The following is a 17,467-nucleotide window of genomic DNA, read 5'->3' on the forward strand; positions in this document are numbered from 1 at the left end:
ATTTCGTGAAACAAGAAGACGCTGAACAAATTCAAGGGTGTTTCTGTCCGTTTGTTTATCAATTATAGATCAATTTTTTCTTCCAAAATGCTGTAAGGCGTGTGGATTACTTGCGGATGCAATATAATCTTGATCGCCCGGGAGAGCCGTTCGATGGGCTCAGGGATGAAAGAACAGGTTTTTGTGTAGAAGTTAATTTGTTGCAACGTACATTAATACGACATACCTCCTGATTAATCATAAGGGGCAATGATGATCAAACATTCTCATCACCTTCGTGAACTTTCGTGCGCCCGTTCGCATCAGTTTTAGGGGGTGTTCAGAGAATATCATCCATGAAATCAATTCAGCGTTCTGCGGTACTGGTGCAATAGTGGTGAGGTGGAATAAATGCTTCAAGAGAACTTTGGCCGTAGTAAGGAGATAACGCCAAAAGTTTAATATGAGATATATATGAGAGCACATACTTTATCAATATTCAAACGTTGTATATATTTCATTATATTGGAAGCGAAACATATACATGTCCTACAAACAATTTTTTTGAGCTGTCGTCTTGTAAATCATGATATGATATTCAATGTCATGTTAAACATGTAACGTATACACAATACAACGTGCTCATTAGATCATGAATCAGCTAGACGTTTGCGATGTACTCAATTCAGAGCTCATCCACGGCCACCCAACTGACGTCCCGGCGGATCGCGATATGACTATACAGAGCAACGTGCGATCTTTCTGAATGGTATCAAGAAATAGTACTAGTGTAACAGTATTCCAAATTCCTAATCTATATACGGCAAAACAGGAGACTATACGTGCGAGGCATCGCCGCCAGTACCTCGGAGACACAGCTGTTCATTTCATACCACTGTATACACGTAGTCTCTATCAGACCAGCTACATGTATAGGGAGAATATTTGCCAGGGAAGTTTGGCCACCAGAGGGATTCATTTGCAAGCGAGCGAAATATTGACTCTCACAATTTTTCCCAGCCTTTTTTGCCGACTTCTACGATCTATACGCCCGTAAGAAGGCCTGGTGGAGGCTAGTATATATAAACCTGAATGGTCCGGTAAAGCAAGCCGTTATGTATAAAGAGGATGAACAGTTGGGTAAAAAGCTAAACTTGCCAAGGAAAAGCGGCAGATGTTCATATGTATCTTTAACATACTCTTTCTGTACAATAAGTGATATGAACATGCAATACAGGCGGCGCTTCGACGGGTGGCCAATATGCTACGTGGGCTCCTCGCGCGATGCATCAAAATCGATCAAATCATGTTTTTAAAAGTCTTCAAAGTCGTTCTAAATGTACGCGGAGACATATCAACCTGCTGAGAGACTTTTCACTTATTCTAAACTAAAATCTTGTACATTTTCAGATTTTTACAAGTTGAGACTAGATACCCTATGAGAGCCTAATCTGCAGTACCGCTCATGGCCGTCACAAGAAAAGTGAAATTGCCAAATTTCGCTGTTTTCGGGAATGGGGAAATCGCGAAAGGCTCGCAAGGGGGGTTGACTTTCTAATGCTTCTTTGGCTTTGTTTTCGAAGATTTTGCCCTTTAAAATCGAAAATTATGATATTCAAGCTATTTCAAAAACAAAACAATGTGGTGTTAGCATAGATTATATGTCCACTTTGCATTTTATTGAAATACATGTATAGATAGAAGTGGCCGGGTGCACATTACCTTCCACATTGTCACCTTCTGAAGAGCTAACACCTTTGAATTTCAATCCTATTTTGTGAAACAAGAAGACGTTGATCTAATGCAATTGTGTTTGTCTGTTTGTCTATCAATAGATCAAGTTGTCCTTTGAAAAGGTTGTAAGTTGTGCGTATTTACTTAATGGTGCAATATAATCTTGGACGCCGGGGGAAGCCGCTTGATTGACTGAATATCTATCGAGGTCAAAATCAGTGTATCATTTGGTGATTCCATTCGTGGATTATGATATAACATTATATGTCAAAACTTTCTTCTACATAACGACTAGACTTAACAAAAATAAAGCATTGGATGATTACTTTTCAGTATCTAACACAATATTCAATAGATAGACACGTCAGACGTTTGGTCGTATCTATAGCTTTGTATTACAAGCGACGTTGCGTCCTAGAAATGCACAGCAGAGCAGTTTGTTGTAATTCATCAATAGCAATAGAAACTACCATTTTATATTGTACGTTACATGTACAGTAGACGTAGAATCTACCATCAGTAGTATTCCCCTTTCTGTGTCTTAATGTTGAGATCCAACATATTGCTTCTTCAGTCGTTTACGATTGTTTTCTATAAGAAAGACACGAGAGGAGGTTGTAGTGCGCATGCCCGTCGTGTGGCGGTTCCAAACGCCTCGACTTCCGAGAAAGTCGTCCCGACTGGGACACGTTTTCAGGCACATACTACCTACAAACCTTCCTTCTACCAGTCTTATTAACTCTTTACATGAACCTGTATGTTTTCGATATCCTTCGTGGAGTTTTTGATCTTCTAGATGACTATATGTTGTTCGGCATCAACGTATATGTTGCTGTTTTCTTGGGGTTACGTCCAAAAGAAATCGATAATGTGGAAGCGATCATGATCACTTTTTTCAGTAGATAGTGAATCATAAAACTTATATATGGTCCCAATATTTCAGTCCATTTTGTCTTTAATTCTCTTGTTTTTGCTTGAAATGATAGACCAAGCTTTGAACACCAATAAATATTTTTGCACGGTAAGGTGTGGCCTGTGATGATATCCTATGCGTCAACCCCCTTCATAGAGCCTTTACAGTCTTCATAGCAAATACACAAAACGAAAGAGTCCACTATAAAACACTATATACACTACGAAGGACGACAACGCTGTAACGACAAACAATACATGCAATGCTTCTTACTATATATAGTATGCGTCACCTACTCTCCAAGCAGAGGAGGGGTTCCTGGTTTTTGACGTGTTTTTAGGCGTCTTTGTCGGGCTTTCTACTTTGTCTTTTTTTGTCTCTTCAAACAAAAGACAAAGTAGAAAGCCCAACAAAAACACCTAAAACACGTCAAAAACCAGGCGGAACCCCGGCTCTGATTGGAGAGTCTGCGTCACCAACTCTAAGGGATTGACCATTCAACGGTGACATCTAGCGGATGTTGTAATTAATGCAAATCTTGTACAAAGTAAGCCGAATGACACGCGGTATGATATATTCTCAGCAAACGATTCATATATTGGGAGGCTTACCGTGATGCTACAAATCTTTAAAGAATTATTTTATTTTGCAAGCTTTTTCATCTGAAATTAAAACAGCTACATATAGTATAAGCTGACTGTCATGATTCATATCATATATTTAGGAGGTCCTCATTTGTACTAGGTGCATGGATACACCGTACCATGCTGTGTTGTTCGGCTCTTTGTGCCATATCCGCTGTTGGCCCAAGCGAGGCGAACTCGTCCCGAACACAAACATACTTTTCCTGCAACTTCCACGGCCGGCCTACGTACGCGTGCTTGAAGAAACTTCGTTATAACCTTCTGTAGCAGGTGAGCACTTCGTATATTACCTTGTACTGTACTAGAATTGGCTGTGTTTTTGGTGGCCTTGGTGACAGGGGCACCTGTTGTGAAGTGATGCAGAAAATAGGGGCACAATCTGCCACAAGTACCTCCTCCTGGACCCTTTATGAGTCTCGTTGAGAGAGGAGGTTGTAAGAATCATCACATAGTCTAAACATCTTTCAGAACGCTAAAAAACGTCCTACTTCGAAGAGACTATGGCATGTGACGAGTACTAAGGTCTAACGTTACTGTGGTTACAGAGTTGTACAGGTTTATTGTTGCATATTGGCGACTGTAAACACAGACGGCGCCTTGTGTAAATAAACAGTGTGAGTAATGACGTGAGTTCAGGTGGCGAACACGCCATGATTACGTTTTAACTGCTCGAATATTGTCCTGTGAAACAAGATTGATGGCGGCGTATTGCAGAACTGGTTCTGTAGCGGCTGTTACATTTCACTTCCGGGTTTTCACTTCCGGGTTCACCGGATTTGCCTGGAGGAAAAAATATCAGCTATCCTTTGAAGAAAAGTACCTCACAAGTCTGAATCAGTGGTTTCATTTTTCAAAGTTAAGATGTTGATGTTTAGTTGAAATTTTGGATCTCTAATTTAGTCTAAACATATTTAGATTTAGATAAGGCAATTGAAATTGATGTACCACCTTTATTCTTTGTTTACATTCTCCATCTTTTGTTTCCCTTACCAGATTGTAACATCACCATGGCAGGAGTACAGGTGGTCCCTGAGTCATGTCCACAAACAACCCAACTGTCCTCACCTCAGTCAGATACATCTGTGGACGACAACCCCACCGGCAACGAGAAGTTCACCAACACATCTCACGCCACCAACATACTAGAAGGTCTACAGCGCCTTCGTATGGACAGCTGTCTTGTAGATGTGATTCTCTGTGCGGGTGACCGCGAGTTCCCATGCCACCGTGCCATTCTATCGTGTTGCAGCGGGTACTTCCAGGCCATGTTTACCAACGGACTCAAGGAAACAAAACAAACGAAGGTGGTGATCAAAAACATGAATCCCACGATCCTAGAATCTATCCTGAGTTACATCTACTCGTCAGAACTGGTCATTAACAAGAACAATGTACAGCAGCTGCTGGAGGCTGCGAACCTGATGCAGCTGACACCCATAGTGCAGGCATGTGCCAAGTACCTGGGGAAGATGTTAGAAACGGGAAACTGTCTCGGGATCCATCGTTTTGCCTCGGCGCTGTGTTGCACGGAGCTTGCAGAGAAAGCACAGGACTTCGTGCTGGAACACTTCCCGGACGTCTGTCAGTCTGAGGAGTTTACCCAGCTAGCACCAGGAGAGCTGGCAGGTTACATGTCTGACAACAGGCTGAATGTGAGTAAGGAGGAGATGGTGTATGAGGCACTGTTACGATGGGTGCAATGTGATAAAAAGTCACGTGGGACACAGCTGAAAGACCTGCTTCCACACATCAGATTCCCACTGATGGACCCGGTGTCCGTTGTTCGAAACGTGCGCCGGAACCAGCTGGTGAATAAAACAGAAGGGTTCGAGAGTCTGATGGAGGAGGCATCTATCTACCACCTGTCCCCCGAGGAGGTCTCTTCCACTCGGACGGTTCCCCGGGAAAGATCGGGGGTCACGCAGATCCTGGTGGTTGGAGGAGGGGTGACGCACGTGGAGAATGAAGAGGACGTCTCGACCAACCACATCAACTGTTTTGACCCCACAGAGCAGATGTGGGATAATGACCTGTTAGACCTCGCCATCGATTTCCGTAACTCCGTAGAGTACGCAGCTGTCACGTTACACAACAACATCATCGTGTCAGGGGGCAGCTGGAAAGGGTCAGCAGTCTGGGAGCTTGACACAAAACTCAGCACGTGGCGTAAGCTTGCATCTTTGGCTCAGCGAAGAAGCAGACACAAAATGGCAGTCCTTAACGGCAAAGTGTATGCCGTGGGTGGGTATGACAGCTCGAAGGACGACGGTTGCAAGTATCTAGATAGTGTAGAGGTGTATGAACCCAATAGAAATGAGTGGACAGAAGGGAAACCTTTGCTCAATCCAGTATCTTCCTTTGCTGTTGCAAGTTCCGATGGAAAACTCTACGTCATAGGCGGGAAGGGGCAAACTGGCGTGTGTAGTCCTCAGGTCCAGTGCTATGTCTCAAATAAGGACTGCTGGGAAACTCGGGCACCTATGCCCAGAAAGGGGGAATGCATCAACGCTACTCTACTGAACTCTCTCATCTATGTTGTTGGCGGCAAGCTGCCAGCCATCTTGTGCTACGATCCAAAGGCCGACACGTGGATCTCGTTAGCGGAGAGGCTCACCCTGTGGGAGTTCTGCGGTATTGCAGCGTGTAACGGGCGGTTGTACATCACTGGTGGGTCTGACCGGGAGCAGCGGTCCACAGAGGAGGCTGACCAGAGCCTGGACTCCGTGCAGTGTTACGACCCGGCCACAAACACGCTCACATTCTCCCTCCCACTCCCTGAAGCTGTGAACTGCCACTTCTCAGTAACAATACTGAAATACAAGAAAACATAAAGCTGCTTCCTACACACAGAAAAAAATAGTTGCCATATGCTGCAATAGATCTATTAGAACAAATCAGGAATTCTAATAAAGATGGACTCATAGTTCCCACACCGTCCGTTAATTTTTGAATCTCTTAATATAATGTAGTTGAGACAGGAGTGAGGACACCCTGGCATGATGAGATTTTTTATTAATGAATTAATTTGAGTCTTCTCATTCTATGTGATAATTGCTGAAGACCTTGTCTATTGGAGCTGCTAGTAAGGATGAAGCTACAATGAATTTTCTCCCTGCTGCCTAACTCTGTAACCAATAGAGAATGGGGTGCCAAATGGTTACTTCAGTGTGCGAAAGGTTACTTGTATATTATGTCCCCCAAATAATGTAGTAACTGTTAAATGTAAATTCTGGTAATAATGACAATTAGGGTCTGTCTGTCTATATTCCAAAGCAGAACTAATATGTGTAGAATGTTATGGATCAATAATGACTTGCCACAAGGACATGTAATACATTACATTTGCTGAATATTCAACAGGTCTAGTTGTTTGTGAGTTGTGACAATGGTTTTAATGTCAACTATGCAGTATAATGGGAAACAGACTTTATTACATTTTAATTTCTCAACATTTTGCATGTATTTTTCTTGACTTGAACTTCTTGACTTGCATTTATTTGTTGTCTTTTGCTTTTCTTTTGCTGTTGCTATGTTGGCATCTTAGGGGAATGTAGTAATATTTCAAGACATTGCAATGTGAGGTGTCTACAATATCAGGTGTATGGTCTTCATTCACAACTGCTTTTTTCGTTTCTCACAGGAAAGAAAATATTATGTATTCTCATGTTCCTCATTATACAACATTGTACTGAATTCAGCAAAATAAAGCAATGCCCAATGCAGTGTTGTTGAGGGAGCACAATGTTTGTACTAAATATGGTTACAGTGTGAGGTGGTGTTTTATGTTTTGGCTTCATTGCAATAAAATATTCTGGCACACATCAATTTTGTACTAATTCATTTGCTCATTGTTTCCTGTGTCATGATTGGCATAAAAGCAGAACTAGTCAGTTTTTGTGGCCAATAGAATTAGCGTTACAGCAGTGTCAAAAGTACTTTGACAAACACAATGTGACATGTAGAACAACCTAGGATCTTAATTCTACTATATAGAACTAAATAAATGTAGACACACACAAATGATACATGTATGGCTTTCCTTTTGCTTTGCATGCCATATTTGCATGACATTACAGAGTTTTTACAGTCTGAAACTTCGACATAAACTTACTGCAGAAACAACAAAGGAAAAACTGGTATTGAGAAACATCAGGCAAACACTCAGGAGAAATATAAGCTGCCAGTAGAAGGATGTAAAAGGTACTGATTGAGCACTAAATACCCAGAGTTCACAGCAAAGAAATAGTTATCAGTTTGTATAGTATTAGGTATAAACAATGACATGAAAATCAGTATTTTGCAGGGTAATTCAAAACTTGCACATTTTCTATGTGTCTGAAATTCCAAATAACGTATTATCAAATACACATCTACCAGTTAATGTTTCTGAACATCTGCCAGCTCCTTTAAAGTGCTGTATATCCTGTCAAAAAGCTACCAATGCTGGGGACACATAAATCTACACAGTAAGTAATCCATTTAACATTTTGTGCCCTACAAACCCAGTTAAATTGGGTACAACTTTTGCTACAAAAGAACAGTAGAATTTACCCAGCTGCTAGAATTGCCTACGTTTTGAAGGGAGTCTGAATGTGTACCAAAAATGCAAAAATACTGCTTCGATTCTAGCACTTTCACAATACTGGCTCCAGTATATTCTAAAAAATTAAATGTACTAGTTGTATATTGCTTTGATATTCCTACAGAAAGAAAACAGTTTTATCCACCAAGCAATAGCCATAGGGAACTATGGATAAGCAATGTTAACATGCACCTCTTTCATACAAGTACAACTGATTTGCTGTTTCAAAACATGAGGTAAAATTAAAAAAATCTGTGATATATATTGATTCCAACTTTAGACACACATTAACTCTGTCAGCTTCGTATGTACTGATTGCATTAGACCAAAAGATCTTTTCAAGGATTACATGATGATATAATTTGTTCTTTTTGATAACCAAATAGCTTCAATGCTTGATACTGTTGTATGCAAAGAACACAAGTCAAGAAAGGATGTCTTTCACCACTTCTCCTTAACTCTGTTACTGATACACTGTAACTTCAACTATGTCTGACTATGTTTCACATTCTTCAACACGTAACACAGGAAGTAGAAAACGCTGCTGTAGTCATTCTGCCTACAGTACTGCTGTTTTACACAGGTAACAACTGTTTGTTTTGTTATAGCGTGGGACCAGGTTGCCGTGCTGACGAAAAGCCGAGCCCAACGCCCTTCTGGGTGTGTGTCGTGCCACGTGCAAACTCGTACTGCGCTTCCAAGGAACGGAAAAGTTTCTCCTGCTCCTGTTGAATGTCCGGCCCCTCCACTGGTGCCTAAAGACAGATAAACAATATCAAACTCAAAGTCAGCTGACAACTACAGTCAACAATATTCATGTTGGCCACTCACCGTGTGATATGGTTAGAATAAGAAATAAAAAATGCTTCCACCCCTGGGGTGTTGCTAAAATAACCAAGATCGAGCAAATAACAAATGATTGGGAAAAATACAGAAAAAAAGCCCAGGTGGCCCCAAAACAGAGGTGGCAAATTTGACTGTACATGTACTATAGCAGAGGTCTAGAATTCCAAGATTGGATTATAGATATGTAACAGCTAAGTATTCCATGCAAATTGAGAGCTTGACCATGCTTTGGATAAATACAAGTCTTAGACTTTATCAATATCTGAGACTTTTCGGCTGCCTTTTATTGCAAGCTCTATGTATCACATTTAAGAATACTCTACAACTTGGTACAGTACTTACACATAGCTGAAGAAATTAAGCTGGACTTACATGACTTTCCCCACTGCCGGATGCCTCTCCATGGATTCCCATCAGTCGCCGGAACTTAGCCTGCGTGGCCTCGTCGTGGAACTTGGTTTTGTCCCAGACGGTGCCCGCAGGAGCGTCACCCTAAGATATAGATACAGATGGGACACTCAAATAGTCAAATAACTGAAAAAGTTGAGCAAGACATGGACCTTATGCGGATACATGCTAATGAATGACAAAGTAAGTTAAATATTTTTCTTCATCTAACCTAACGGAGAAAGAAATGTATTTCTGCGTACAACTCACTAAGGCAAGGAACATTACAAATCATTCAAATTGATACCCATCCAAACTTCCATACAACCAAAAACAAAGTTGGAAAGACAAGCTAGAACTCTACCTCAATATGTATATGGAATATGGAATATATTTACAAGAAGATGAAACATAACAATACCAATAGCAGTTAATAGATTACGATAGTAAAGATAACCTAGCATTGTTTAACAAGGTCTGTGGACCCACCTCTTTCTTCTCCTTTTTGCCAGCCCAGAGCAGTTTTCTTTTCTGCATCTGCTCTGCATACTTCATGGGGTTCACTGCAGTCGGGTTGTAGTAACTTGGCACCTGACAACACACATAAAACATGCAGTTAGAAATGATTTAACTTAGTATAAGTCTTTCTGATTAACAACCCTCTTCAGCTGAAATTTCATATGTTTCAAAAATCATCACAGCATAAGGACTATGCAAGTTGATACACTATATAGTCAGGTCAAGTAAAGTCATGTACAGTATGAGGTTTTCACCTGTATGCCTGTCTCAGCAGCCACCTTCATCTGCATGGCCCTGGCAGCTGCACATACCGCCTCCTGGGGTGTCACCTGCTGTCCTGCCAGCAGAGGGTTCACTCCAGCGATGGAGGGGGGCGCACCTGCAGCAGCTGAAACACATATAAATTCCTTTAACACATGACAAAAAAAGCCATAACAACAACACGAACGACACAATGATGAAGCATAAGAACTTCTTACAATGCCTTGACGTTTTATCTTTCTAGCATCTACCAGGCTCCATAGATTGCTAGAAATAAACAGATTACATGCCGGAGGAGTTTAAGCTGGGAGTATAGCTTGCAACTTACACAGCCTGTGAGGAGGTAAGCTGTACTCTCGGCTTAAACTCCTCAGGTATGTAATCTGTCTATTTGGCCAATTTCTACTATTTTTCCAGCAACCTATGGAGCCTGCTAGAGGCTATTATCTTTCAACACCATCCTACCTTCACCACTTTCTAGTTTAGCCTCCATCTCAGCTTTCTCTCGTTCTGCCTTCTCCTGCTGCTTTTTCTTGGCGCGCTCCAGTCTTCTGCGGAGAGCGTCCTGCGCGTCGAGGGCGGGGTCACCGGTTGGACTGGCACTTCCAGACGAGGAACCTGACCGGTCCCGGCGAGCAGGGCTATGGCGGCGCCCACGTCCACGGCCCCGACCGCGACCACGCATACCTCTGTGGGGACTGCACACAAATATAATGTATTACATATGTAAGTATGTAATGAACCTGTAATACATTATGTGTACTTTACCACGACTTTTGTAATCAAGATCATAGGCTAATGGAATCAAATCCTACTAGATGGATGCATTGCTTTGCATGCCTACAAATTTGTTCTTCTATTCCTAGTAACAAAATGGCTATCATCACATCAAGGCTTGTAACATGGACGTAACAAGCTATAGAACCAACCTTCTCCTCCGTGGAGGGGACCTCCGATGATCTCTCCTGAGTATGGGTGACCTAGAATGACGTCTCCTTGGAGATCTTGACCTCTTCCGTACGAATGGTGAGCGCGACCTTGACCTTCTACGAGGAGATCTAGACTGCTTGCGTGGTGACCTTGACTGCTTTCTGGGAGATCTCGACCTTGATTTTGAACCTCCATGGTGAGGTGACTTAGATCTAGCTGGGCTGAGTGATCGGGATTGGGATCTCGGATGTCTCTTTGACCCTGATTTTGATCTGTGAGGGGAGGGTGATCTGGAGGACGAATGCTTCCTGTCTGGAGATGGTGACTTGGAACGCCTCCGCGCCTCTCTACAGACCAGAGAAACAGGAAATACACGTAGTGGATGTTTTAACAAACAAAAAACCCATCTATACTGGAAATATTCCTGACAAATACTAAAACACAGGAAATAGCAGATGTTTTATCAAACCAAAAAAGGCAGTTTTTGTATCTATACTGGAAATATTCCAGAAAAATGCTAAAAATCACTTACATGTTTATCCTTATTTGTTGATGACAAGTTCAATCTAATCTTTTAATTGATCTAAGAACTGTGATGGCATGTATGTGCATGTGACAAAAGGAAACTGTATTTCCAATGAGGAATTCTTAGACTGATCCCAAAACAAAAGCAACACCTTGTAATTATACATGTACAACTGACAATTGCAATGTTAAGCAGAGATTTGTTTGTTGGTAACATAGAAAGTGCAAAAGAAGACTTGAACCAACCTGGGAGGTGACCTTGAACGTGACCTCCGTCGTCTCCTGTCCGGTGACCTGCGTGAGTCCCTCCTGTCCTTGGGTCTGCCCTTCTCCCAGTCTCGGGACGGCCTCCGAACTGGACTGTCCCGTGAGCCACGTACCCTATCGCGGGAACGCCGTCTCTTGTCCGGAGATTTTTGTCTGTGTCTCCCCTCTGGAGACCCCTTACTCCTGTGCGACCTCTTCTTGGGTGACCTAGACCTCTTATGCTTTGGAGAAGGACTTCGTAATGATCTTGAACCTCTATATCCCTTCCTGGGTGAGACAGATCTTCTGGGTGATGGTGTCTGCGATATCCTTGACCTTCTTGGTGACCTTGAAGCTTTTGGTGAACTCCTTGGTGATCTTGACCTTTTGGGAGACCTTGACATCTTGGATTTACTAGGAGACTTGGAGTATCTTGTGTTGTCTTTGTTGTGAGACTTCTTTCGCAGATCCTCGGGTGAGTGAGACTTCCGTGGACTCAGACTTGCCGACCGCGATGAATCTCGTCGTCTTCTCGGGGACGGGCAACGATCGGATGATGGGGATCTGCCAGAGTGACGTCTGTTTGAGACGGACTTGTCCTGTTTTGGGAAGAAGTGGCGTCTTACAAGGGATAATGCAACAAAACAAAGTTAGTATCAAGAAGTGGCAGAGTCGTCCACCTGGAAGAAAACAGACTAGAAGCAAGTTTAAATATCTTTTCTTTTATCCAAAACGGTGATAACTCATTCCTTTGCTTGTTGTGTGAGATTTTACTTTGCCATTTGGACTTATTTCATCAAATAGGTAGTTTATTGTTTAGTTCAAGCTTTGCACCAGAAATTGATACTAGATTACAAAACCCGTATCTCTTTGTTACAGTTTGTATTATATTGATATAACGATGTAAAAATAATACTTTTCTTTTTCAGTGATGCCGAAATTTGTGTGATGCAACGTTCAAATCCTTGTATTCATACACGCATTTGTATAGCCAAAGTAAATATCATTGCTTTTCATATCAAAGCTAGACAAAGATTAGCATGATTACAGCAAGCAGTACCAAAGCAATAATTGTCTGTCTTTCTTTCTATAAATCTAGGGAAACGTAGACATATCACATAAATACACAATACGATGAAGAATAGATACTTTTTCATACACGAGAAGACTCAGTCTGAGATATCTACAGACACCAAGCAGCTATTTACCTGTAGCGGCCACCGGTCTAACAAGAAGGGCCGGATGCTTTTGTCCCGGCCAGCTTCACTCGGAGTACTGGGCTCGCCGAGGCATGGTTTAAGCTGGTGCATAGTTCATCAATTATAGAGGTGTTATTATGTGTTTTTACATCTCTTCCACTGTACTAGGACAGTAGACTATGCTTCAGTGCTCCTTCCAAGTGTATTTACATCTAAGATGCTAACTTGTTATATGCAAAACACTCACCTCCAGAATTTGGATAAAATGGTAACTCTAACTCTAAGTTAGAGAATGTTGAAATGCAGACATTCCAGGAGAAAATAAATTGCACCAAAGTTGAGCTGTAACCTCAGTCTACATGTGGAAAATAGCATCTTTTTCAATACATGGATGAATTTCAAAGATTTTAACATGTAGACAGAGGTCCAGACAATTCTAGAACAATTTTGAGACATTTTGAGAAGACCTATACTGTGTATAATGAATATTTCATGCACGTAACTATAATTCATAAAGAACATATCATCATAGTCCAATAAAATACTAGTTGTTCTCCACTGCCATGTAAAATTCTGTGGGGAAAAAAGTTGTTAATTTCCTGGACTAGGTCTCAAACTATGGGAGATAAACAGAACCACTATCAGTCCGACAAACAAAGCACACATATCTCTGTGACAGAAATACTACACATACATGTACATGAATAGATCACTGGCAGAATTGGGTCAAACTTTGCTCACAAATCCGACAATATCCCATATAATATTGATAAATTGTATCACACACAGAACTGAAAACTAAGAATTTACAGTGACTTTAAAGTCATTTTAGAATCCCCAAAATCAATTTTTCATGATGTGTGCAACCCTGTATTACTACAGCATAAAATCAATACAACAACATGCTTGGCCGTTAGTTACAAGTGTCTGAACGGTAAAGAGACATGACTTTACCTCTGGGTCTTTCTGTAGCTCAGACATCCCAGCCTGCGAACCACTAGAACTGGCAGCTGCCTTCTGGCTTTCTCTCCTATACTTCACATCTGCTTGTGGCTGCACCATCACAACAGGGACCTATGAAACAGCACTGACTTTTATGATACAACTTTAAGCATATCTCATGAATTTAACACTCTTTGTCTTTCATAGATGACGTCTTGTAATGCTCCTCTTATACATGTAAAACAGGTTTAAGACAAATAAGTTAACAAAACTGGTCTAGGGTCTGAAATATAAGCACAAATATACTCCATGAGAGCGTGCTACATGTACTTCCTAATTAAAACTTCCAAAGTGAGTTCTGTCATAGCCTCTAAAAAATTGATAAAAATCTTGCAAACAAAATTCCATGTTGTATGTTTGTTACAAAGGGTACTAGTATCTAAATTATTGTAAGTTGTAACAAAGAGGATCTACATAAAAAAAGCAACTACCGTAGTACAGTGGTACATTATTCATGAGGTCAGTAGAGTCGACATTGTGCTAACAGTGTAACACCAAGTGGACAGGCAATATCATAGTGAATATTAAACCATATATCCCCCAGAGAAGGACTATCTTAAGGACTCATTTATCATGGGGAGTGCCTTTCTCGAAAGGATACATGTAAGTTGTATTGGGACCCGTTAATAAAATTCAAGCCCAGGACCTCTAGATTCTGGGTGGATCACCCTAACCACAAGGCCGCAATGTGCTGCGGAAGCAATCTCCATTTCAGACATAATTTGATGAAATGATAAACCCCAGTAAATCATGCTGAACATTGCTGCTACAGCAGGACTTCATCAAGTCCACGGGAGGCACATTTGTGTGTAATTGAACAGAGTACAGATGATTGTGTTTCCAAATGAAAGGCCCTGAAAGCGACACCCTACATACTAATGACAGCAAAAGTACAACCTCAACCAGGCCTTCCTACAGGGGTATGAATCGTAAAATTTGGCAAAAAAAGGGAATAATTGGCCAGAAGAGTCAGCCCACAGTAAGGTTAACCAATACAAGGAGGGGTTAAGAATAACCTCCTTGGGTTAACATTGCCTACTCTGGAGGGGCTGGTCAACCCTTTTGGTAGAAAAACTCCTGTGGCAAATTTCGCGATAGACAAATATAAATTCAACTCAAATAGACAACTATACAGATATTTTGACAAGTTACATACACTATGATGTTAACTTAATTTTTCTAAAAAGTATAATTCTACAGCCCAAAAAAATTATGGGAACAAAATATCAAATCATATTCTTTGAGGTGGTTACTTGCAAAACCCAAAATATCATGCAAGTGGAATCCTTGTAATATCTTGATTTTTCTCCGTATGCAAGCTTAAGTCTTTTTGTTAGAAGCTACTTATTAGTACAATGTAACGTTGGGTAACATAAATTCGTGGGGTACTTAAATTCGGGATTTTTCGAAAACGGGGTATTTAGGGATATGTGCTAGATGCAACATCAGTAATACCGCTAGAAATGCAAACTTGACAGACTAACGCATTCAGAACACTGTCTGAAAAGCTTCGATAACAATGCATTAGAAGTTGGCGACGTCAAAAACTCTCCGTCCCTTATTGACAGAGTCTGGGGGCTTCGTGGGAGACTCACACTGCACGGTTGTTCGCTGGTTTATAAGACAAATGTCACATCTCCTGCCTGCTAAACACAATTATTTACAAGACAACTTATTACAATCTCTTTTGCTAACCTGCAACTGGATTCTAAGTGTGATCAATCATCAAAACTCCTCTTTGTTGCTACAACCTACGGCACGTGTATTTTCCCGCCGCCATATTGTTACCCAGAATCATGTCGTCAAGCAGACGACAAAAGGTTTGTGAGGAACACTTTTTTGTCTAAATGTTGCGTGTGATAGTGGACTGAAGACGATATTTTCCTCAAAGTTTGCTCCTAACACAACAAGGAACACATGGACATAGTAGTATAACCATTGCTACGGCATCCAGCTAACTTGCCATGAATAATGTGCACGTTGCCATGACGGTGGGGATCGACTTTGAGTGACGTTAACCTACCGACTCAACAAACGGGATGTTAGCAAAGGCCTGATGTGTGCGGTGCGGCGGTTTTTTCGTGTATTTTTTTTTACTTGGACACGTCTATATCCATAGCACTCTCCTCAAGCCAAGGATGGAACGAATAGCTGCTGTATAAAATGTGATTAGCGGTAAGATATTCAAGACGAATCTTCTCTCCCGAATTAATGTGCACCCCTGTCCGACAGCACCGTCATTGTGCGTGCGGCGGACGGTAGTTTTAAGTTGAAATATCATTGTGTCAGCACGACTAGAGACAAAATCTACCATATAGAGTCAATTCCATGTCACTGAGAGGGTTTTCAGATGATATTGCTAATAAGTTTGAACAATTTTAGAGAAAAGACTATTTCAGTCAAAACAATTCCAGACCGTTCAAACAATTAGAAATGAAAGTTTTAACATGTTTGAACTCATCTATATATTTTGGAAATATTATGAAAGTATTTGCACAAATATCTCTTTATTTAGAACAGTTTTCAAACATCTGTGTGATTGTTCTACTGTTGGAACATGTTCCAACATTTTGCATCATTCTCAAAATGGTAGATTTGGGTTATTGCCCCCATAAAAGTAGGTGCTAATCAGGCTCTATTGTCTGCCTCTGTATATTTTTAGATTTCACGTCTGGACACTGGCAACTCTTTTGTCTTTAGGTGTCTATGCATGGCACCTAGGCCTAATCCCCTAGACTTTGAAGGGATGTGTGAATTGCCCTGTTCCCTGCCCACTGACCCAGTTATATCATATTTGTAGAATGTTGGAACATGTTCAAACAAATAATCAATCTATGTTGCAACAGTTTAGAAACTAATACAAATAATGTGTTCAATGTTTAACCTGTTGGAACACAGCAGAAAATATTTATAACACCAAATAAATGTTGGAAATTGTTCTTAACAGTTCCTTATCTCACATAGATTGTTACAAAGGTTTTGTAAATGTTAGAACAAAAGGCAACAAACACCCTCTCGGTAATGTGGAATTGACTCTATATGATTAGTGCAAAGACAGTCCATGATACTGACAGAATAATAGAAAAAAAGGATGGTTTATTGTTCTGCTAGATTGATTTCAGTCAACCATTATCGGAAAAATCCCGAATTTATGTTACCCAACGTTACATATAATTTCAAAATAACATCACAAACATGTACTTGTGGGGGGGGGGGGGGTACACCGCCATATTTGGCAAGAAATGTTTTCATGTTGTTCTCAGTCGGGCGCCCTCGAGGGCTACAAAACATTCAAAGTTTTAGCTCAAAATATCGGCACAGTCGCCTTTACCTGCCACAAATTTTGTCAGAAAGTTTACTATGAAGTATATTCTGTACATCTCACCTGCTTTTTTAACGGGAAAGGGCGAGGTTTTTCGGTGAAAGCTGAATCATTTGACTCGCTGCCTTCACTATCATACCCAGCCAAGGCGTCCATCTTGGTGTCTGGGGACAGTACGTTTTATATTCAAAACTCAGTATCGAAAGTAACTGAATCCCTTCAGCTGAGTCGACTTTTCATATGATCAATACATTTTGAAGTACATTATTATTTTTGACATAATAACTGTTATAATGATGGGCTTTGAATTCTTATTCGAGAGTTCCTGTGTCTGTAACGAAACCCATGGAGCAATATTGCTTTGTCCCTAAACTTAAA

At 41.0% G+C, this 17,467-nt stretch overlaps 1 protein-coding gene and 1 pseudogene across 2 annotated transcripts; one reads left to right on the plus strand and one right to left on the minus strand.

The window, feature by feature from the left end:
• Positions 1-3,383: 3,383 nt before the first annotated feature.
• On the plus strand, positions 3,384-7,095 carry LOC136444584 (kelch-like protein 24 pseudogene; annotated as a pseudogene).
• A 198-nt stretch (positions 7,096-7,293) lies between these two features.
• LOC136444575 (arginine/serine-rich coiled-coil protein 2-like) lies at positions 7,294-17,280 on the minus strand. Of its 2 annotated transcripts, XM_066442190.1 has the most exons (10): positions 17,153-17,280; positions 13,720-13,839; positions 12,775-12,867; positions 11,567-12,165; positions 10,795-11,142; positions 10,331-10,563; positions 9,859-9,992; positions 9,575-9,676; positions 9,071-9,190; positions 7,294-8,607 (listed from the first exon to the last, which is right to left on the minus strand). In XM_066442190.1, exons 1-10 carry the CDS (start codon positions 17,243-17,245, stop codon positions 8,455-8,457), a joined length of 1,995 nt encoding a protein of 664 aa, XP_066298287.1. In that variant the 5' UTR covers positions 17,246-17,280; the 3' UTR covers positions 7,294-8,454. The 2 variants fall into 2 exon arrangements, with proteins under 2 accessions (XP_066298287.1, XP_066298298.1); XM_066442201.1 differs by lacking the exon at positions 12,775-12,867.
• Between the last annotated feature and the right edge of the window lie 187 nt (positions 17,281-17,467).

Source organism: Branchiostoma lanceolatum, chromosome 1 (assembly GCF_035083965.1).
Source record: "Branchiostoma lanceolatum isolate klBraLanc5 chromosome 1, klBraLanc5.hap2, whole genome shotgun sequence".
Classification (NCBI taxonomy): Eukaryota; Metazoa; Chordata; class Leptocardii; order Amphioxiformes; family Branchiostomatidae; genus Branchiostoma; species Branchiostoma lanceolatum.